Here is a 25,295-nt window from a genome sequence, read left to right on the forward strand (position 1 = left end):
GTAATATATGCAAGATAAAATAAAGAATAATATCTCTCCAAAAAAAAACAGACTGTACAACATCAAAGTGAACAATCGTACAAAATCCGTAGATTAAAGTGGAAATATTTACCGAGGACAGTGAAATATGAGTATGCTTAGAGAAAAGGATTATGGAGTACAACTGTACATTGTCTGTAAAATAAAATAAAAAAAAAAAAAACCAGAATAATAAACCTTGGATTATTATAATTATATTAAGAATACTGAAAATAAGAAAAAGTCAACAAATCCAAAAAAAAGGCAAACTGTAAACAGAAGGGCTATAAACGTATAAAGTGTATAAATCTCATTGGATTCCTGTAAACAGCTAGCCATGCTAAATTGCTTCACTACTATACTCAGGTCAACATCCCATAAACATAAACCTTATCCGTCGACTCATAACTTGGATAACATTTCTACTTGTATTATTCGACCCCTTTCATTGTTACAGGTTAGCTTTTTTGGCTACTTCAGATATTCTTATTCTTGCCAAGTTACGTGTTATTTAAGAACTCTTAACGCCTAATGTGTTAATTAATCATAATACGGAGTATGATTATACTTTTTGGACACAAGGTCTCACACAACCAATCATATACATTAAGTAATGAAAATGTTAGTCAACTAACATTAGTGTTAGGGAGTCTTACCTAATAATTAGGAGTACGTTATATTGTCATCCTGACTAGGGCCTGTTCATATTTACTGAATTGAGCTGAACTGAACTGAACTGAACTGATTGGAACTGAACTGAACTGAACTGAACTGAAATGAATATTTTATGTGAGAGAGAAATTAAGAGCTGAACTTAACTGAACTGATTGGAACTGAACTGAACTGATTGGAGCTGAACTGAACTGAACTGAAATTAAGTAAATGTGAACAGGCATTTAGGTTAGTTGATTAATATCAGTTGATTTAATCCTCCGTATATTTTAAATTTTTAACTATGAATCTTTTTTTTGAATGAGCTATAGAATCTACTTCCTATGTGTGTTTTAGCCCTTTAGGTACTTGACACAATGTCCCTTCAAAAAAAAAAAAAAAAAAAAAAAAGGTATTTGACACAATGTTAATGAATAATAATAGATTAAGGGCCTGTATACATTTACTTAATTTCAGTTCAATTCAATTCAGCTTCAATAAGTTCAGTTCAGTTTCACTCCAATCAGTTCAGTTCAGTTCAACTTTTAATTTCCTTCTCACATAAAATATTCATTTCAGCTCTGTTCAATTCAGCTCCAATCAGTTCAGTTCAACTCAGTTCAGTAAATGTGAACAAGCTCTAAAAGTGAAATTAATTATAAGTTTAAAATGATAGATTATAATATGATTACTTTAATTAATGGGAGACTAGAGACTTGAAATAGGTAAATTTGTAATTAATATTATTCAAATAGAAAATGTAAAAATATTAATTGTAAAAGAAAAGGCTCAAAACGGAATACGGAAAAAAAAAAGAAAAAAAGAAAAAAAGAAAAAAGAAATGAATGAAGGGATTATTTGGTGGGTGATTTAAACAATCTAAAAGAAATTCCCGCTAAATTGGATTTTCTCAATTCTATCTTAAATAATGTCATCAACTCATAATAGACAATATAATTAGACAACCGCTCAATGCATTAAGCTTTAAATCCTAAGATTAGGAAGCTAAGAGAGGTCGGTACAGCATGTGGCCAACCCCACGTTACCTACCAATCATCGATGATCATACGGCGTAGTATCTATTTTGTTGAGGAGCTACTACAATCATCGGTGATAATTATACTCTCTTCGTCTCTTTATGTCTCCCTAAATTTTTTATGAATTGTCTATTTTAATTTGTAAGAAAACATAAGTTAAAACTAATTATATATATTAATGTGTAGAATTAAGTGCAACTAAGAATATTATTGAGTAAAATTTTTACTTTTCAATGAGTAAAGTATCAAATGAATAAAGATATACCCTTTACATATATATATGTGAGTACGTATAAGAATCTTTCAAATGAGATGGTATATAAATAATTAAAATAGTGGATTAAGTAAAATGACCATTAGGGTTCAAACTTTTAGTTATGGGGCTTATTTTTCAGGCCTTGTATGGGCTTAGGAAAGCATTTAAATGATGTACTTGCATATTAGTATTAGCTTTTTACATTTATTCTAGCATTCTCTTTTTGTGGTAGCAATTTGACTTTTGTGTTATTTATAGGAAATTTTGTCAGAAAAAACCATTTATAACAACTATTTAGTTGGAAAAAACCTTTTAAAAAATTTTGGCACGAAGAAACTAGATTATAATTTTTTTTTTTTTGTTGAAAACAGCTAAGGGTCACAATCCGGCATTGACCAAGTGTTTTCCAATGTTAACTGAACATGTGCATGCAACATGACCTATTATTTACTAATCCCACCCAATTTCTTCTAAAATTACCCCCACTAATTTCCCTCCAACTCTCTTAATTTAATATTCCCCCTTTTACTTCTAATTTCCCTCATTCTTTGTAATTGGTCCCTTTTAGCTTCTTTGAACACGATGCAACTCCAACACTTGCCTCCTTCTTTGTTTTGTTCTTTGCCATTGTAGAGCAAATTAAAAAAAATTCAGAAAAAACTTACCCAAAAAAGGAAACCCACATCAAACAAATACAAAGCATTAACTAAACTTATTATTTAGGGTGGGTGGAAATTAACTTCTTTGATTGATTTCCAGCTTGAGGGGTGATGCCATAGCAGAAGGAAGCAAAGAAGAGGATTAATTACCTCGTTAGATGAGAGAGAAGAATGAGGGAAATTACTAGTAGAAAAAAAAAGGGGGGGTAAATTAAATTAAGAGAGTCAGAGGGAAATTAGTGGGGGTTGAAGAAATTGGGTGGCATTAGTAAATAATAGGTCATGTGACATGCACGTGTTCAGTCAACGTCGGAAAACACCCGGTCAACGCCGGATTGTGACCCTTGGCTGTCTTCAAAAAAAAAATTTATAATTTGGTTTTTTCGTGCCAAATAATTTTTATAAGGTTTTTTCCCAACAAAATAGTTGTTATAAATGGTTTTTTCTGACAAAATTTCCTTACATATATATCATTTGTTTATTTTGACTACGTTTATTTTACAAAATTTATTGGTAAATATTGAAGATATTAAAGCTCAAAGTTGCACGTTGATACGAGTAGATGTTAAACTAAAACTTGTGACTAAAAGTGAAAATTGGAAGTATATTCTTTACTGAAATCTATTGAAAGGGGAAAAATAAAATATAGATACCAAACATTTACATACTAAAACAGATTGCATTGGTAAGAACAGAATAGCTTCTGCTTTTGTTTCCCCTAATCTGAAAGTCATATAATTCAAAAAGGCAGCTTCTTAGTGATATAATATTAGCTACATACCTCAGTAATCAGATTAGTCAGGATTATTTGGATAAAGAATAGAACAAGTATCTACATGAATATAAATTTTGGATGCAAGCAAAATAAAAACTATCATGAATATAAAAAACATTGATATTGAGGTGAAACACCACATTCCATTGTGGTGTAGTACATTTTCTATTTACATCAATGTCATCATGTCCCTGAAAGTCACTTGTCAGGTAAGTTCTGAACTCGGCCTACATCGAATGAACATCAGTTAAGTTGTGCTTCAAGTTGAAGCACAATGCATCTGTTATGATTGAATTACATCCATCGATTTGTTATCTTCATTGATGAGCGTACAGGAGGAGGTGTTTTTGCATTCCTGTTGTCATTTGGACCTAGAACAAGAAAGAAAAGAATGTAAGAAACACTGTCAAAATTTCTGCAACAAATCCCACATCAGATGTATCTACTTACGAGCATCAGTCGATATGCCTCCAAGAGAAGATCTTCTATTTGAACCTGGTGGAGGAATGCCTGTTAGTGACTGTCTTCTCACAGTTCTTGCTTTGGCTGTCGAGGGTGATCTTGGTTCACGAGCATTGTCTTTTCCCTTCATCGATAATGATTCGACCACCTGTTGGCTCCTGTAATTACAGGAAGCCTTAAGAGTTAACACAGTACACCAGAAAGAAACAAAACTGATCAAGGAAAATCATTAAATACCTTTTCTCAGAGCCATTGATCAACTTTCCAATAGTTCTAAGTGATCTTTTGATCTGAGACCCCTTCTTATTTGTACTTTTTGCAACACTAGGAGTCTGCGTCTCATTCAGATCAAGTTTTTGTCTCTCTGGTGTTTTTGGTGGTTGTATCGTCGGATATTTTGTTGCACAATCTGTGAAAGTTAGTCCATTTGTATGAGTTGCAGGGGGAGGGCTCTTAGGAAACTCGGTAATGCTGATATAGTCCTTAGAACTGACAACATCAGCTGAAGGCATGCCTTTCTTTGTACGATCCTTTGGACCTTCCAAGCTCAATCTCCGAGCACGAATAGAACTCTGTGGTGTTTTAGTACTCTTTCTGATGTCTGCAACAGGCTTCACAGAGTTGGGATTCTCAATGCTTAGTCGGCGTGTTCTTGGAGGAGTTTGCCTTTTAAGTGTGGTTTTCCCTTCAGAAGGAGTTTTGGGTTCCTTCAACTTTTGTTTATTCTCACTTTTGACAGCCATTGAATTTTCGATGCTTAACCTCCTAGGTCTTGGGAAGGACCCTTCAAGCACTGGTTTTCCAAGTGGTGATTTGGGGTCTTTACTTCTTCCTGTTGTTGGATCAGAAAGTTTATCAGGCTTCCTAGCACTGGGATTTTCTGTTGATATCTTTAGCTGCTTTAAAGGTGATTTTTCCAGCCTCTCGGATTTCATGCTTCCAGGATTCTCCAAGCTCAATCTTCGTGTTTTTACTGGACTTTTTTCGATTGCTGCTCTTGTTTTATAACAAGGTGATTTCAGCTGCCTGTTGGGCAGTGGGCTTTTTGGGTCCTTGTCACCCAGTGCACTCTTAAGGATCTCAAGCTGCACATGTTCACAGAATGAAAAAGTCAGAGGCGATTCTATATCTGTAGTATGACAACTTTAAGCATTCTAGCACACTTTACTTTGACAGGAGGTGTCCGAAAAACAAGGAAAAACCTCAAGTCCACAAGGATAAAGAAGTAATTCTTGGCCTACTGATTTATATCATGTGCAAGGAATTTGTTCCCTTCATATGAATGATTTAAGTAGAATTCGAAGAGAAAAAAAAAATCTTATAATTAGACGTGATGCCTTGATGGATAAATGTGTTGTCAAACTCATGGTACTAGACTCCCTTGGATGAAAGCAGAAGACTTAAATACAAATAAGACATAAATTTTCAGTGTATATCGAGTTTATACCTCTTCTTTAAGCTGCATAACTTCTATGTTCGTTTTGTTTGACTGAACAGCTCCGAGCTCAATAATTGAGACTTTCTGTGCAAACTTTAAGGTTCTAACTGTCTCTGTGAAGTTATCTCCTTCTGGAATTACATGTGTGAGCACCACTACCTTTGCATTTCCTCCTATAATTTTATCGGAATGTTATAGAAGTAGCAAGTAAGTTTAATGCAGGAAGTTTCTGGTAAATCACAAATTTCAAACTGCATATGTTCAAGCCTTAGAAAATAATAAAAGAAGTGTCATATTATGATACCTAAAGCATCTTGTAAAAGTGATGTAATTTTACTGTTTCCTTGATGATTGTTAGAACTTTTCTGAGAAAATGATGTAATGACATCTTCCAAGCAGGAAAGTGACTTGTCATCCTCTCCACTAGCTGCAAGATCTACCAAGTGTAGACAACCGCGAATAATATTTCCTGATGTATCCTTTCCATGCACATGGATTGCCACAGCACTACAAGAGATGCAGAAATGAATTCAATGCAATTTATAATGATGCCTTCAGTAAATTGTTAGATGTTCAAACATTTTTAGCACAAGAAGGATTCATTAAGCACTGACCTATGACAAGGACTGCTAATGTTGTTCATCTTTGAAGTATTGACACTCGCATGTTTTCTTTCTCCCAATTTTACTAAATTGATAGCATCAACATTTGACTTCACAGAATGGAATGTGACATCTGGAAGACCTGATTCACTGTCAGATGCAGGATCTTCAGCTAGAAGGTCCTGTATTTCTTCGTTGCATATCCCTACCATTTGAACACGCACATCATAGTTTGTTTCTTGCCTCCTCTCAGCTATTTGGAAGAGGTCATTTAAAGCAAAGAAGTTGATGCCCATATCCTTCTCTGAGACGCCTGATGTACCATACTAAAAGCAGCAGAATCAGATCACCACAAATTTCTCTAGCAGAACCTAAACAAACATATGACAATAGAATAAGTGAGCACTACCATAGTATGTGTCTTGCCGGATCCAGCCTGACCATAAGCCAAGATGCACACGTTGTAGCCATCCATAACAGACCTGATCAATGGCTGAATCTCTTTAAACAGCTCATCTGTCAGAAAAGAAAAATTCAGCAGAGAGGAGTTAGAATTAGTTTTATTAATGAAAAACAAGAATCTGATTATGTACAAGGTTTTCACTTGTATCACTAGTTATGTATGTACGTACCTTGTGTACACGTTGGACCATACACCTGATTGAACTGGAAAATCTTTCTTCCATCGTGTCTTGGTTTTGATGGATCAACAATCACAAGTGATCCATCCTGCCCGACAAAGTCTACCACATTATTTGCTTCTGTATTGAGAATGGGTCTGATCCTACAGTAAACTCTAACATTTCCTGAAAATATATCAGAAAACACAATCTAAGGCCTTCTAACTTCAAAGGGTAAACCTTGAATTCTTCAGGAAATGTACTGAATTACAGTCAACATCTGAGCTCACATAAGAATTATTAAGTGCAGAGATATATGGAGCAACTTACCCTTTAAGTCTTGGGCCATATTGTACAGCTTCCTGTTCTCCTTGATAACTTTTTCGTAACCAAGTGCAGGGCCAGACATCTCTTCAACCAGACTTCCTGTAAAAGCCAAGGAATCATCACAAAGCACTTTGGACTAAGAGAAAGCAAAATATATACAACCGAGTATTATTGCCTACCTAAATGCATTAAATCATTTGACATCTGAGATTGCAAGTCTTCAAACTCTCTTTTTGTCTTGTACCATAAGGCTTTAATATCCTGAATTACAATGGACAACAATTATATATTCCCTCAAACGTTACAGCAAAACTAAGTACCATGAATTGTTACTTTGGTAGTTTGGTTAAAGGTAGTAAGAATACTTACTGAAAGGTCCCTTTCTTGATTTCGCAACATACGCCTATGATCCTTACTACCTTTTCTGGTTTGAACTCTGTGGCACTGCAGTGGCTTTAAGGAAGTGCAAGTTATCAGTTTAGAAGAAATTAGTCATTATAGACTATAAACAAAGAAATATTATATCTGGAAAATCAGCATAGCAAATGACATACTTTAGAGGATCCTGACTTTATTCACAGAAACTGAATACTCAATCAAACAGTCTATCCGGTACAAATAGAAGTCATTTTAGCTACTCGAACATATTTGTATGTTTTGATAAATTATACTTCTTTAATTCTATAGAGAGAATACAAACATACAGATTATTTTTATGAAGCATTTGTTAAAGATTAACTAAAAAGTAGAGTTTGATGAGCTAAGACAGACAAGGCACTTCGGAAGCAATTGTCCTCTTGATTTTATCCATCTGTTTTTACTAACACCTTATGTTTAGCTTAGACACATGTGATAAGGCTAGAATTTCTCTTGAATTTTGCTTAACTATAAAGGGATATCTAATTCTATTGAAATAAAAATGGTCTTTGATATACTATCAAGGCATAAATTACCCCAAAATAGGCAACTTCTTACTGCAGGTTCCACTGAAATCACGGAATCAGTCTTTAACAATTAGTTAATTATCATTTTCTCTAATTAGCTCATCGTTCGATCCCAGTTTTTAAGTAGTGATTAGCTACTAATCCAATAGGAATAGTAGTTTATAAAGAAACAGTATTATCAATTGCAATACAAATATAAAGACGGGAACTTTGAAATACCTCAGGGCTATGTATTAAAGATGAATTTTCCTTTAGTATAGATACTGAAGCATGTGATCTGCCTGCTTCTTGCGAGCTTTCTTGAGAGCAAGACTTTAGCTGAAAATAATGAGCTGAAATCAGTTTGTATTTGCTCTACCTTATGCATTAATGTCAAATGATAGCAGGAAAGTAGCACCAACCATTGGAAAATTATTCCCTAGTTTTTCCTCCAAACATCTGGACAAAATCTCTTTAAAAAGTTGGATTGGACCCTGTCACAAAAGCATATAGAGTGAGCACGATGTTTATGTTATAACTTTGGGAATGGGGAGGGAAGAAAGACAGGTGCTATACCTGGCTACCATTTTGGTAAGAAGTAAGAAAATTATCATCAATGTTTTCCTTTGAATCAACCATACCGTTTGTTAGTGCCTTGACAATGGAATCTACAAAAGCCACCAAAAGGAAGATTGAATAACAATGACTGAGTGTGTAATATAAAATGACAAATTCACGGCTAGCACCTAATTTCAACCACAAATTAACAAACAAAAGGAAAGAGAAGATAACCTAGGTGTGGTCTGCATAATCACATGATTAGAATGATTGTCATACTTGCATTTACTATAATTTCTAGCATGGGCAGTAATGTCAAGCAAACATGCATTCATTAGAACTTAAACCTTAATTGCTAAGAGTGGCAGTTATCTAAATCTGTAAGAGACTGTAAATGTTAAGTAGCAACAATTTCACCCATGAATTATTGGAAGGTCAACTAACATAAATTGGTACAAGTCATTAACACTTTGTTTGGATAGGAAGAAATGGAAGGAAAAGAAGAGAAGAGAAAATGGAGGAAGGAAAACTCACCATTCTTCACTCCCCTCCCTTTCCCTCCCCTCCTTTTCTCCTCCCTCCCCTTCTTTTCCTTCCTCTAATGTTATCCAAACACACCGTAAGTCAACTAGCATTTAATCTGAGATACTATTACAAGTGCAATAAGTTCATATGGACACTAGAGCTGAGCAAACTGAACAAAAATTGGGCAAAAAGAAACCTGTAAGTGATTGTTTCTCATCCACAGCAGACAGGTCTAACTGCCTACAAGGCTGAGCAGAAATCGCGCTCAAAGGTCTAGAAAAGTTCTTGGCAGCAGCATGCAGAACAAGAGGAGATTTAGCTGTTACATGCTTGTAAACTCCATTCCCTCCACTCCACTCCTTCCACTCATAATAAGATTTAAGCGCTAAAATGCAATCAGCTATCCTAGCTGCTGATCCTGTCTCGAAATTCTCCTGAATTATTAACAACAAAAACAGTACTTCATGTCATGATTCGAAACAAACTCGAAACCTTCTTCCAATAAAATAGGACAACATTTAAGTTTATGCAAAGGAGTTTATTAGCCTTACCAGGTCAGAAGCCTCAAAAGCAGGAAGCTTCAATTCTTTGACTGCCATGAGAAAATTCCTAACATTCTCAAAGTACTGATAAGCAGGCAGTGGTTTTGAATCCCAAATTGCTGATTCAGATGCCACAAGCTCACTACTATCCACAACCTAAAAATCACCCCCAAAAAATCCCACAAAAAATATGTTAAAAATCAGCAAAATTTCAAAGCCTAAAACCCCAAATTGGCAAATTGATGACATCAATGAAACCCACAAAACTAATCGAAATCGAACACGAAAACTCGAAAAGAAGAGGGAAATTAATACCTTGGGTATACATCCAGGTTGAATTTTGTTAATGACTTTGCAGAGAATTATGCCATTTCTCAAGCAAGAAATGAACTCTCTATCTGATGGTTCACTATGTATGCCAAGGGGACCCACAGTACATTCTAGCCAGTGGACTGCCTTATATCTCCTTAAAGCTGCATCATCGTACATTTTGTTTTCTCAGAAAAATAAATCTTCAAATTCTTAGCAAACCCAGAAAAAAATTAATAATAGAATGAATGTTGAGAATAAAAAGAGGGGGAAAGGATATGAATTTGAAGAATTAAAAAAGAAATCTTCAATATTTATTTTGGAAATTTGTATGACTGTTCAAAAGTGAATTATTTTTTTAGATTCTTTGCAAACTTAGGAAATTTATATGATTAATTGATTTTTGATTTTCTTGTTTGTGGTGTGAAGAGAGCTTCAAGGGCAATAATGTAGACGGGATTTATTAGATACCGAAGCTACGAGCTAAGGAAACATATATGATTGGTAATTGGTTTCCATTACTATAAAAAGAATGTATCAACAAATTCTTTGCACAACAAGAAAAATTATTTATGTATGTTTTTCTAGCTAATTGAAAAAATAAAAGAGGGAAATTTGAAGAAAAAAAACAGGGGAATTGATTCAATTTTCTTCCATTTTCATAACTGGTAGATTACATAATCACCCAAAATTAATGAAGATCATATTGGATTGTTTACCCAAACAAGAAATAAATCTCATCAAATCAATTTACATATCATTTTCCATTTCAGTCAATTAATCATACTTTCAAAAACAAATAAAAATTCCCAGAAAATTAAAAAAGAAAACAATACCCAATTCTTCTGCTTTTCTTGACGCTAAATGAAAATCATGTAGCTCCCCACTTTTTCTAATTTCCGCCATTATTGCCCTGCAACACCCCCAAAAAATAAAAAATAAAAAAAAAATAACAGTGAGATTGATGAGTGAAATAGGTTAGAATTAATGGAAGAACCAGCGGCCACCAGCTTTCCCAAAATAAGGGGATATTTTCTGCTTACTGCTCACGAAAACATCCGACCGAAAATGGAAAAGGAACACCGAGTGGGATCAAAGAAACTAGCAGACTGATCACTAAATAGATACAAATAGGCGCAAATTCTGACATCACCACAGACCAATTTGTTTTTTCGCTCCGGGAGGCTCGCTCCGGGCAGGTTCGGATCACTTACAATACACGGCTCTACGAAGGAAGGGCTTGGGATAGGTTAGAATTAATGGAAGAACCAATACGCGGCGAAAATTGATGTATCGAAAACTCACATTATCTTTGTAGTTTAGCTGTGAATTTTTCTGCAAAATTTTTGGGTTTTTTTCGTAGAAAAAAATGAAGAAGAAAGGAAGAGGGAAATATGAAAATAAAATCCGAGCCTAAGGGAATTGAGTTTATGATTTGATCAAACGGTTAATTTTGTTTTATTTGTGTTGGTACGGATAATCCGAACCTGAGGCATGGGAAGTTAACGTTATAATTCAGCTCTTTTTTTTGAATTCAAATGTAGGGCCAGAGGTTTTGTGTTGGGTTTTGTATTGGACTTCTTTCATTTTTTTTTTTCTTGGGCTATTTAGAAAATATTCTAGGTGAACAATTGAGACCAAATCACAATTTTATGACAACAAAATCAAAGCCTTATTTAAAATTAGATGAGACTCAATTATATTTTCTCCATTTTCTTTTAAATACAAAACGTGACTTTTGTGCTAATAAAGTATTTTATTTTGATGGTTTGTAGCTAACGAAAAATATAGTCTGTTAAATCCATCTCGATTCATACTTTATCAATATTCTAATGAAATTTTTATAATTTTTACATATTGGAGTAAAAGACATTTAGCAATTGAGATAACACATTGACAAGCGTGTAATGAGAAGTAATGCATTTAAAAGAAAACTAACAGAGAAAGCATTTAAGAAATTATTTTACGTGATCATCTTAGAACCTAAACATAACAATTCAAAATCCATTTCATAGTTAAGTTATCTTAGACCTCCCATGACATCTTTTGAAATCTCCATTGTCCTAAGATCCCTAACCCTTGCACTTTTTATTATCAATTGCATCCTCAAGTTTTTGTCTCTATGTCCAAACCAAGATTGTTAGAGGACCAACTCAACTAAAAGCTTAAGCTGATGGTTGAGGCCCAAAAATATGTTTTATACTCTATCACGCCCCCTCACACGAGAGCCTGTTTAGGCTAGAAGTGTGGATGCAGCATGGGCCCTCCTCGTATCCAGCGCTTATTATTTCACTTGAAAGTTGGGGGATGGATGAGATTTGAAGCCGTGACCTTTGTGTCATGCTGGCTCCGATACCATATTAGAGGACCAACTCAATCAAAAGCTTAAGATGATGGTTGAGGCCCAAGAATATGTTTTATACTCTATCAAAGATAATTCAATTTGGGTTATGAATATTAAATTTTCGGTCTTTGATCTAGTTTCCTTGAGAATCGATATTCACTTTGTCGGTTTTTAAGTTAAAAAAATTGAAAAAAAAAGATATACAATATATATATATATATATATATATATATATATATATATATATATATATATATATATATATATATATATATATATATATATATATATATTTTGCCCAAATTAGTACTGTCCAAGCAAAATTAATCCAATCTCCAACTTTTGAATTTTAAACTCTAGTCTTCGGTATTTGACCAGGCGTTATTACATGCATTTTTTGAGTCTTTGACAGTTCAATCTACCTGAAAAATATTCTACATCACCTGCCCTTAGGGCTGTACAAAAATTGGCCCGGACCTGAAAACCAACCTGTTGATTCAGGTTCTTAATATTCAAGGATTCCGGGTTTCAGGTCGGGTCCGGGTAAAACCCGGAATTTTCAGGCCGGACTTTAAACTGGTAAAACTACTTTTTATTTATTTAATAAGTCTAAACAGGTCTATAAACAAGTCCAAACAGGTCCATAACAAGTCTAAACAAGTCCAAACAGGTCTAAACAACAGGTTTATAAACAGGTCAGTAGATTTATATTATTTTATAAAAAACAACGAAAAAAATTTATAATCAGGTCTATCTAGGTCCAAACCAGGATCGGACCTGATTTTTCAGGTCTGGATCGGAACCGGACCGGACCTGGTGATTTAGATCCAATCTCCGGTCCTTAAAAATCAAGATTCAGGTCCCGGTCTATTTAGGTCCGGTTTTGGACCGGTGTACAACCCTACCTGCCGTATCTCTTCTCTTATAGTTAATGTTTGACAATTAAATTTTATAAAATGTTTATTTAAATATTTACCCTTAATAATGTTAATTACTTATTTTTTGAATTCCTAAGAATACTAAGCAGACATTTATAGCAATAAAATTATTTGTTCACATATTTTCTTTCATTAACGCCGCCAACAACTAACGTGGCATAAGGGCAAACTGAAAGAACTCCTCAAATATGGCTAGATATGATGCACGCATTGTGCGTTAGCCACGAGTCTCTTACGAGTTTGAGATTACTTTTATGAATAGTGTTTGGATCGGGCAACCAACTAAATGTTTACTTACATTTTTACCCTCATTAATGTTAATTGTCTTTTTTTAACTCTTAAAATAGTGTGTGTGGATATTTATACCCATAAAATTGGTTTACATATGTTCCTTTATTAATGTTAAATGTGACACTTAAGGATGGCAATATTAAGTGGATATCCACTAACCCGCTCCACCCGCAATAAATAAATGGACGAAAACCCGAATTAAATGGATGAGAAGCGGGTGACGGATGAAGCGGATGATGGATTGGATCGGATGTGGATGATACTTTTTTCACCCGTTAACCATCCACCCACCCGTTTAACATATATTAATTTTTTAATCTAAGAAATTTAATAATAAAATATGAAATGTGCAAGAAAATTATATGTATTATTTGTTGGAAATTAATTTTTTAAACAATATATTGTTATTGTTTCCTTTTTTATTAATAAAATTATTGTACAAATAACCGAAAATTAAAGTTTATGTGAGTTTTTTTCAACTTTAATACTCATCCATTAGTCATCCGCTCCACCCATTTCATCCGCGGATGATGGACGGACGGACGGATATGGATGATGAGTGAAGCGGATGACGGATGGATGTGGATGGAGCTATTAGAGTAATGGATGGATGCGGGTGAAGCTCCACCCAATCCGAATCCGATCCATTGCCATCCCTAGTGACACTAGACCAAACCAAAAGAACTTCCCAGACATAACTAACTACGACAAGCGTATCGTGCACATTAGCCGCTCTACTAGTGGAATAATCACTTGACTTATCCAGGGCTTGTTTGACATCGTTTTTTGTTTTCAGTTTTCTCTTTTTTTTTTTTTCAAAATAATAACCAAAAAACAGAAAACAAGAAAAAGGTGTTTTCACTTTTCTGTTGTCAGTTTTCAAAATTATCATGACTTTAATATGTTTGACTAATTTTTGATACATTATATGACATTTATCATATGCTTTTGAAAAATAAAATACCAAAAATAGAAAACCATAACAATGCCAAACGAGCCCTCAAATGTCAACTTTGACTTGAGATTTTACTAATAAAATATAAATACCAAAAGTTATTATGTAAACTTTTATTATTGGATCAATTATCTTTCAAAAAAAAAAAATATTATTGGATCAATTAATAGTAATTCATACTTTCATACTTATTTAAATATGGAGGGATATCGTATGTATCCTATATTCCTATGCAAGCAACAGTGGTCCCACCTCTAATTATACACATAGAAATGAATCCTTGCAGATCATGAAAGTGATGATTTCTGTATTAAATGGAGAGATTTATATCCAAATTTGGCATATATTTTCATAATAATACAAATGTCATTATGATTTATGCATGCTTAATGTGTGACTTGTGAGAGTTACAAACCCCCTTCTTAAATACCAATGTAATTATTACTCCAATTTTTTTGTTAAATTTTGCATTAGTACAGTGGGACTTAGGGCTTGTTCACATTTACTTAATTTCTATTCAATTCAGCTCCAATCCGTTCAGTTCAATTCAGCTCCTAATTTCCCTCTCTAATAAAATATTCATTTCAGCTCTGATCAGTTCAATTCAGTTCAGCTCCAATCAGTTCAGTTCAGCTCAATTCAGTAAATGTGAACTTTTTTTTTGGTAAAACTTAGGGCCTATTCACATTTACTGAATTGAGCTGACCTAAACTGATTGGAGCTTAACTGAACCAAACTGAGCTGAAATTAATATTTTATGAGAGAGGAAAATTAGGAGCTCAACTGAACTGAACTGATTGAAGCGGAATTGATTGAAACTGACCTAAAATTAAGTAAATGTGAATAGACCCTTATTTGTACAAGATGTCAAGATCGTCTAACCCAAATTTGAATTGTACATTTGTACCGTGATGTGGACTTAATTTGGCCCTATTTAATATTCATTTGACTAATATTATTGATTCAATTATTCAATAAAGTAAGGTAATAAGTAAAGGTATTAAAAGCTGAACCGATCCGAAATAACCCCACATATTTTAAAGTGATCTGGTCTAGAATTTGAAAACAATAATTTACCATGACCCAAATTAAATCCGACCTACTAGACTGACTTAAATCGGTTGATAATCAGAATTAAGATATATTTTAATGTAAATTCGTAACTAGTAATATGACCAATTGCATAGTTGTAATACGAAGTATTGTATTAAGATGAATTAAATAAGATCCTACATGAATTTATATATTTTATTGGGCATATAAATCAAATGACGGTATAATTTGTGAATTATTGTACAAAAGTCGAAGTGCAAAGAATGTTAAGGAAAAAGAGTTAGTAGTTAAATATGACCAGCATAAATGGATCAAACTTGTTCATGAACGGATACATATGTATGACCCGAACCGAACCCGTCCTAGAAAGATCAAGAATCAAATTTTCTCTTAGGCTATGTTTAGCTCTCCTTATATTAGATCAAGAAAAAGCAATTCTAACAAGCTTTATATTATGTGCGTTTTTTATTGTTAAATATCTCTAATTTCGTAATGAAATTTTCTTATGAAATTAATGTTACATACCTATTAATAAAACGCATCATTAAGAATCTAAGAAGACATCACTTAGGGCCTGTTTTGATTGACTGAATTGACCTGAACTGAACTGAACTTAAGATATATAAGAACTGAACTGAACTGAACTTATTAGAGTTGAACTGAACTGAACTGAACTTAAGATGACCTGTTCTCTTTAGCTTTAGTTCAGTTCAGTTCAATTTCAGTTCTTATCTTGATTTCCCTCTCTCGTTAAATATTCAGTTTAGTTCGGTTCAGCTTCAATAAGTTCAGTTTAGTTTAGTTTAATTCAGTCAATCAGAACAGACCCTTAATCATTTTTTTTTGTATATATTAGCGTACATATAAGGTCAAAGTTTAGGTAAATCAGACAATCATATTATATAAAAAAAAAGGGCTCAAATCAAATTAGATTAGAAAAATAAGTTCAAATCACATCTAATAATCAAAAATAAAGTGAACTAACATAGTAACATACCCTTATTATAAAAATAATCATTTCATTGGCTGGTTGACAACATAGCAAGCTAAGAAATCTCAAACTTAATTAAGGATTCTTTCTAATTGCTAAAGACTTATTTACAAATCTGGAATATATTTTCAGAAAAGAAAGCCAATCAAAACCACGAAACATCAAAAGAATATCAAAAGAAAACCCAATTATAAAACCTAAAAATATAATTCCCAAATAAGCAAGATGCCTCATTAAGCTTTCCATTAATTTCATGATTCTATTTTATTTATACCCCTTTGTCTTTTTTGTTCATCCCATTTGAAATATTGACAGTATTTATAAAATGAGAAAACCTTCTAATTACTCTTAATATATATGGAGTACTTCATAAAACATATTCATGTTGCACCTTATATATCAACTAATCTCGATGAGTAGTTTATTATATATTTATATTACTATTCAACTATTAATATTATACATATTTTTTTTTTACAAATATATAATTAAATTTTATGGTCAAAGTATTACATTGACAAATGTACGTATGTACATAGTTAAAATGGAAAAAACTTTTAGTAACGGAGGGAGTATAAAAAACTAATAGTAAGGGCCTGTTCACATTTATTTAATTTCTGTTCAGTTCAGTTCAGCTTCAATCAGTTCAGTTCAGTTCAGTTCAGTTCCAATCAGTTCAGTTCAGTTCAGTTCAATTCAGTTCAGCTCTTAATTTCCCTCTCACATAAAATATTCATTTTAGCTCAATTCAGTTCAGTTCAGTTCAGCTCCAATCAGTTCAGTTCAGTTCAGTTCAGCTCAGTTCAGTAAATATGAACAGGCCCTAAGTACACATGGCCTGGGTTGGACTCTTAATTGACTTATTGTTTTAATTGTGATATCTTACCTTAAACAGAAAAAATCTTCTATGATAATTATTTCCAAAAATATCAAAGTATCCCCCCAATAACAAAAAAATAATAATTTTTTTTTAATTATTTAATTCTACTTTTCTATCCAAATTTTTATATAAATACCACCATCCAACTCAATAACAATCCACAAATTTCTCTCATTCCTCCTACATCTCTCCAAAATAATTCCTTTCTAGATTTTCAATTCAGCCATGGGAAGAGGCAAGGTTCCAATCCAGTTCATCGAGGACACCGGCAAACGTCAAGTTACGTTTTCGAAACGTCAAAAGGGGTTGATCAAGAAAGCTACTGAAATCTCTATCTTGTGCGACTGTGAAGTTGCTCTCATGATCTTCTCCAACACCAACAAGATGTACGAATATAGGAGCTGCGATAGGTAATTAAACAGCTTACTATTCTATCTAATATTGTTTTGCACCAGTCCAATATAATGATAATATATATACTTTTTACTAGAAATTTACGTGATCATTGTATTAAACTTCTTGTTTTTAATGAGTAAATATTAATGGTTTAAACGATTTGTGGGATTTTTCATCGTTTTTGGCTTATTTGACTGAATTGACTTCTTAAGTATGTATTGATAAATTTTCTAATCAATACGTAAACTTGTGTTTAAAAAATTTAGTTTTTTTTTTTTTAATGAAAATAAATTTCTTGGACCAATTTTTAATGAAATTTGCATGTGTTTGAGTCAAGGAAGGTCTTTTAGGGTTATTCATGACTTATGGTGGACTAGGTCAATCCGTACATAGAGTTTTGCTGGAGATACGTGTGTATTTTTAATTTTTTTTTAAATTTTTTTCTCAAACTATTTTTTGTTGAATTTTATCTTAATTTCAAGATAACTTTTTTGCACCAAAATGACGGAATAATTTTATCTCTAGAGTGATTTTTGTCTGTCTATTTATCTATTATCTTACTTTATGTGTAAGCACAAAATTGAGACTAAAAAATAGTATTGATCTACAACCTCCTTAATTTAATTGGCATGTGGTTTTTCTTTTTCTATCCTCTAAGTTAATATTTTGTGTGCTCCTATATCGCCATCCATTCGCATTGCATGCGCGTGTGCATCACGCGTGCACCATCACGCGTGTGCACGCGTTTATACACAAGTGATGGACTTGTTTCTTTTAAAGGGACAATTATATTACCTATATTAATATTAACATTAATGTATATAATTAAATGTGAATAGTACTCAGCATGGAATGGATGCGCAAGTGAGATTCATGCGATTTTCACAGAAGTAAATAGACTTGTGTGTATATAACTATTTATATAATAAAATGTGGCGTATATGTGGGAGTGAGATCTAGCGCTTTGGGTATATAATTATATATGTAATTAAATGTGGCCTAGAGTATATGCACCTCCGCATGGGATATATGCGCAAGTGAGATCTACGCGCTTTCACAAAAGTGAATATACTTGTTTGTGTATATAATTAATATATAATTAATTAATGTGCCTAGAGTATATGCACCACCGTACCGCATAGGATATATGTGCAAGTGAGATCCACACCCTTTCACAAAAGTGAATAGACTGTTTTATGTATATGTAATTAAATGTGGTCTAGAGTATATGCACCTTCGCATGGGATATATGCGCAAGTGAGATCACGCGCTTTCACAAAAGTGAATAGACTTATTTTTGTATATAATAATATATGTAATTAAATGTGACCTAGAGTATATGCACCTCCGCATGGGATATATGCGCAAGTGAGATCACGCGCTTTCATTTAAGTGAATAGACTACTTATTTGTGTATATAATTATATATATATATGTAATTAAATGTGGCTTAGCCTAGAGTATATGCACCTTCGCATAGATATATGCACAAGTGAGATTCTCGCACTTATATAAAAATGAAAAGACTTGTTTATTGTAGAGAACAATTTTTATTAAATTTGTGCACATGAGATCACACGCTTTAAAAGTGTTTTTTTTTTTAAAGAATATATCTTACTTGATTTTATTTATCGGTTGTAAGTTTTAATTTTGTACTAATATAATGCGAGATATGCGACTCTTGTTCATAAACATGTGCACCCATACATACTTATACTAGGGATAGCATTCCAAAAAGAAAATACACTTTGATGTGCGTATAAACCTTTTTTCGCCACCATCATATTTTTTGTTTAGTGTACTGTGTCCTCAAAATATTTAGATGAAAAAAAATATTTTACTTTGCGAGACTTCTTCTGGGACTAAAACTAAACCAATGTGCCCTAAGTACATGCACCTCCGCATGGGATCAGAGCCTGTTACATGCGCATGTGAGATCATGCGCTAAAAAAGGTATAATTATCTCCTTCCTTTCTAAACGACCTAAGTACATGCACTCTGCATAGGATCATGCATTAGAGCCAATTACATGCGCATGTGAGATCCACGCGCTATAAAAGGTATAATTATCTCCTTCCTTTGAAAGATATATTATGCCTAATTTTACATGTAACCACATTGTTATCTAACAACGTAGCAGTTACAGTATTTGCTTTTTGAAACATATAAATGATGAGTAATCTGTAGCTATATAAACATTAATAATTAATGTTAGCCATACAAATTTGTGCTACTTTTTAATTATTGAACATTTTGTAAATTTATTATGCAGAACCATGGATTCATTCGCAACTATGCATAGGAATGCCATTGTTGCTGCCAGTTCATCAAAATCCGCCAATGTTGCTCCACAATCGGTGGAGGTAAACATATAACTATATTGATATATTTGCTCTATATTTTACTTTTGGATGTTTTTTTTTTTTTTTTTTTTTTTTTTTTTTTTTTTTTTTTTTTTTGACAAAAGCAAAGGACTTTTGGATGTGTTTTTATAGTTTAATATGTATCATAAAATGGTCTAATATATATCGTTTATGAATTTGAGTAATTATGTTTTCATTTTTTACCTTAATTGATTGTTTGGTTAATATTATTGGAACAGGATGATCCAGATGCTGATGTGGCTACCTTGAGGGAAGCACTTATTGAGCTAAGGTGTTCATATCAGTAAGTGATAATTTTTTATGTTATTCACCCCGCTCTTTTTTTTCTCTTCTCATTTATTATTCATGTGATCAAATTTATAAAACTTTAATTGTATTTGTGCTTATTTTATAAAAAAATTTATTATGTGATATATTTTTTTTGAAACAAAATATGACATATATTATTGTTAATAATTTTATAATTTGTATTTTCATTATATCAAATTTTGGTAAATTTATTAATATGACACTAAAGATATTAATGATAAAAGTTATAGCACTAGTAAAGAACGTACAAAACACATGAGAAGATAAAAAATGAAATGGGTGTTAAATTTAATTATTAATATGCTTAGTATGGAACAATCTTTTGTAAAATCATGTCACATATATACTTGATTTATATGAGCAAGGTTCATCGTACAATATAAATAACAACTAATTCTGAACAAACGGAGTGTAAGCTCAAAATTTAACCGATCGATTATTTCTGTAGTCAGATGCTGGGAATAGGATTGGACAACTTGAATTACAATGAGCTTCATAACCTGGAGATGAAGTTGATTAATGGGTTTCGTTTTGTTAGAGATAGGAAGGTATGAATAATAATCCCAATTCTAAAACACGTACAAAAGCATTATATTATTACAAAAATTTAATGAAATGTGTTTCAAAAAAAAATATTAATTACATGAGTTTTTTTTATTTTAAAATATATATAAACGTAATTTGTTTAACATGTAACTTTTATATATGTTGTAGGAACAAGTATTCACGGAGGAATTGAGTATATCTTATGCACATGTAATAATCTTTTTAACTCAAATGACATTATATATTGCGTAATCTTACTAAAGCCGCTAGCTATGACTACTTTCGTTCTATGAAATTATACCTATTCACAACAACTTAATTACACGGTGTTGTTTTCTGTTTGTGCAGGCGCAGAAGGTGAAAGAGGAGAATGAAGAATTGCGCAGGGAGGTAAGTGTACTCAAGAAATAAATCAAAGTTTTAAATAATTCATAGGTTTTTTTTTTGTAATGTTTTATATAATAAAAAATTGACAGTACTCATTGGATTCGAAATTTGTATGTGTAACTACTATGTAGGTGGAGGAGCTTCAGCAATGCTTGATGTCATCTGGCAGTGGCTCTGAATCCAGCTCCTTAAAGAGGAAGCGCGTTGATGCTGGTGTAATGACCGATGAAGGTTACATTACTGATAGAAAGTGCGCTGATGTTGGTGTGATGACTGATGAAGGTTACATTAATGAGAGGAAGCGCGCTGATGCTGGTGTGATAACTGATGAAGGTTACATTACTGAGAAGAAGCGCGCTAATGCTGGTGTGATGACGGTTGAAGGTTACATAACTGAGAGGAACAGCGCTGGTGCTGGCGTGATGACTGATGAAGGTTACATTACCGAGAAAGAATTCGAGTCTGACGATTTTCTCAACTTAGGATAAATGGGTATGTACTTGTTCTATGTAATTTAAGTGTCAAGTAACTTCGAGATTATTGTACACTATGGTATATTCACACAATTCGATTATTTGTACAATGCAGGTTGTCAACAAAAGCTTGTGGTGCTGATCTAAGATGATGCCAAAAGATGGTGTATGCACACTCTTGACTGGTCTAAAGGCGACGATACATAAATCATGAAGCACCATATAGCTAGATGTTGAGTAGACATTGTTCAAGCCAGCTACTTTGTTTAATTTGTTGTTGTTGTTGTTTGTCGTCGTTGTTTTTTATGTCTTAATTAATGCTATATAGAAGAATCAACTGATGTTGTTACATCTTATTACTAAGCTTGCTCGGTTGATTATAGACTAGTATAAGTATAAATTACTGTTCAATTTAGCTCTATTAATTATAGTTTCAGCAGCTGGCATATGATACATTATTGCCTTTCTTTATTAACAAAAACCCTTTGGGTTTTCTTATATCTTTATTTAATTTTATGTTTTTTTTTTTTTTTTTATGGATCGATATTATTAGAGTCGTAATTTATGCTATCTAATACTTCGTATTTGCATAATTAAAATTATTTTTTGTTGAACTAAATTTTAATTAAATTTACTAAAATTAAATTAATCTAATATATAAATATATATATATATATATATATATATATATATAGGGGAAGGCTCTCGTGAGAATTTTTCTTATATGAGAATTTTTCATATGTGAGAACACTCTTTATGTTCTAAATTTTTACTCGTTCTAAATTTTAAATCTGATGTTCTAAACTTTTTCTTAGGTGTTCTAAATTAAATCAAATATTCTAATTTAGTACTCACATGTTCTAAACCATAAATTAGTTAAATTTGATGTCATAAATTTTAAATAGCTTGTTCCAAAATTTTAACTTATATATATGTTCTAAATTTTAAAACATATGTTCTAAGAATTTTAATTATATGTTCCAGATTTCAAAGCATATGTTCTTTTTTTTTACTCGTATGTTCTAAATACTTTACTCACACTTTCTATATTAGTTTGTTCTAAATTTTTATCCACATGTTTATAATCTTAAATCAGATGTTCTAAATTTTTATTAAAATGTTCATAATCTTAAATAAGATTTTCTAAGTTTTACTAGTATGTTTAAAATTTCATAAAGCAAACTTTATAAATTTTTAATCACTTGTTCTAATTCTTAAATCAGATGTTCTAAACTTATTATTCACACAAATGTTCTAAATTATTACTCATATGTTCAAAATTTTAATTTGAGTCACATGTTCTAAAATTTAACTCGCATGTTCTAAATTTTTATTCACATGTTCTAAATATTTACTCACATATTCTAAATTTTAAATCAGTTCTCATATAAGTATGAATTCTCACATATGAAGCTATTCTCACCGGATCCCTCCCCTATATATATATATATATACACACACACACACACACATATATAATTATATACACAAATAAGTAGTCTATTCACTTAAATGAAAGCGTGTGATCTCAAATGCGCATATATCCCATGCGGAGGTGGATATACTCTAGGTCACATTTAATTACATATATTATTATCAACAAATACAAAACGAATAGTTGTATATAACTACGAGTATATATATAGTGTATTTATTTTTATCAACTTCATTTGTTTGTGATATAAGTTGTATATTTAGTGTATTTACTAGATTAACCTCGTGCGATGCACGGTTTTAAAATAAGAATTGAATTATAGACTTTTAATACGTATTGAAAGAAAGTAACTTCCTCATTTTTCCTAACAAATTTTTCTAATTAAATATGAATATATAATTCCCGAAAGTGCACAATTTTCATATTTAATTAAGAAATTTCAATTAAATTATATAATTAACAATTGTTAACAACTCGTAAATAACTAAATAGCATAATATGCATAAAAAACCCAAAATTTAAAATTTAAAATTTAAAATTCAAATGGAATATATTTTCAAAGCTATGATAAATATGGTAGCTTGAAAAAGAAAAAAAAAATAAATATATGACATCATCCTTGCATTTTGGAGGGAAAAAATTAAATAAAAAAGTGACACATAGACAATAATGACATCGGCGCTTGTTATTTTAGTATATATATAAATATATGACATCATCCTTGCATTTTGGAGGGGAAAAATTAAATCAAAAAGTGACACGTAGACAATGATGACATCAACGCTTGTTATTTTAGTATATATATAGATTCTTATTTACTGCATTTGTTTAAGCTAAAGTAAATCATTTTTTTTTTTTTTGAAAATGGGGGACAACATGTTCCTACATGGCTCCGCCACTGATACTCTAAATTAATGTTTTATTTACGATTAACGAAATTCTTTATCAAAATTGAGCAGGTAATGTAATATTTAATTATTCGTGCGATTTTTTATTAACCCTTTAATTTCTACTATTGTTTATCAATATTTTGAGTTTTTTTTATCTCCCCTTTTCGATTTAATCTTTTTTTATCATTATATCCAACCTGAATTGATTGTCTTTATTAATTTGTGTTCTTCATTATGATTTGATGTTCATAATATCACATACTTGTTGCCGACATAGTTTGTTCAAGATTGTGCATTTGAACTTTCAAATTGTTGTATTTTAATTGTAAATTAAAGTTGTAGTGATGTAATTAAGGTATGCTCTCCGCCTCTCTTTAATTTTATTGATCAATGTCGCAAAAAAATAATTGACTTTGTATTCCCATCTGTTTAAACTATTGACCTTGATAAAGTTAGTGTGGATGCAATAATTAACACTAACGTCAAAAAAATATTCAATAAAGGCTAAAATAAAATACACAGACTATAATTAAGAATTGAAAATTCCAGAACAAGTGAGATTAAAGCAGTATATGGTCCTCAACATGGAATGGATGGGCAAGTGAGATTCATGCGCTTTTCACAAAAGTGAATAGACTTGTGTTATATAATCTATACTAATATATTAAAAGGCGTTTATAAAAACGTCTATGCGCCATGTAGCCTCTTCCAAATTACGTCACGTCACTTCACCAACAATTCATGACGCCAAAAAACTGATGATAAGAGGATTTGAACCCCAAACCATTCACAACAAAATTGACTCTTTAGCCATCTAAGTTAATTATCAAACACGTTATAATTATGAAAAAGAATATATATATATATATATATATATATATATATATATATATATATATATATATATAACTTTAAACCATATGGTTTAATTATTACAAAAAAAAAACACATATTTATTTCCTACCTCATTCTTTATTCCCTACTTCATACTCTGCATATTAAAAGCGTTCATAAACCTCTTATTACACATATTACTATTTAACCATCTAAGCCAATATCAACTATGTTATTTGTATAGAAAAAAATTCATATAAGTGTAAACCACAAGGTTCAATTAAAAAATAAAAAACTATATTTAAAGAATAACTCAATTTTGGTTTGACAATGACAATTGCAGTTTTGAAAAGTCTTCTAAAAAATTTATTAATTGTACGCTACAACAGTAGCAACGCCCGGGGTCACTCACTAGTTATTTATAAAATAAAATGTGGTGTATATGTGGGAGTGAGATCTATGCGCTTTAATTTCACAAAAGCGAATA

General features: G+C 31.9%; 1 protein-coding gene across 1 annotated transcript; it reads right to left on the minus strand.

Annotated features, from left to right (window-relative positions):
* Positions 1-3,623: 3,623 nt before the first annotated feature.
* Positions 3,624-10,852, minus strand: LOC145606899 (kinesin-like protein KIN-14L). The gene is made up of 19 exons (XM_081662737.1): positions 10,746-10,852; positions 10,539-10,615; positions 9,709-9,866; positions 9,403-9,549; positions 9,048-9,285; positions 8,345-8,436; positions 8,191-8,262; positions 8,009-8,107; positions 7,215-7,298; positions 7,025-7,106; positions 6,849-6,944; positions 6,531-6,704; positions 6,308-6,414; positions 5,911-6,224; positions 5,601-5,803; positions 5,306-5,469; positions 4,096-4,943; positions 3,847-4,016; positions 3,624-3,767 (listed from the first exon to the last, which is right to left on the minus strand). The coding sequence occupies exons 1-19, from the start codon at positions 10,850-10,852 to the stop codon at positions 3,691-3,693; spliced, it is 3,309 nt and encodes a 1,102-aa protein (XP_081518863.1). The 3' UTR covers positions 3,624-3,690.
* Positions 10,853-25,295: the final 14,443 nt, after the last annotated feature.

Source organism: Chenopodium album, chromosome 23 (assembly GCF_948465745.1).
Source record: "Chenopodium album chromosome 23, dcCheAlbu1.1, whole genome shotgun sequence".
Lineage (NCBI taxonomy): Eukaryota > Viridiplantae > Streptophyta > Magnoliopsida > Caryophyllales > Amaranthaceae > Chenopodium > Chenopodium album.

Coding starts and splice junctions, on each gene's coding strand:
- LOC145606899 (XM_081662737.1), bottom strand. CDS start 10,852: ATGTCAGAATTTGCGCCTATTTGTATCTATTTAGTGATCAGTCTGCTA. Junction 6,705..6,848: donor TATGGCCCAAGACTTAAAGG/GTAAGTTGCTCC, acceptor ATATATTTTCAG/GAAATGTTAGAGTTTACTGT. Junction 4,944..5,305: donor TTATGCAGCTTAAAGAAGAG/GTATAAACTCGA, acceptor GAACATGTGCAG/CTTGAGATCCTTAAGAGTGC.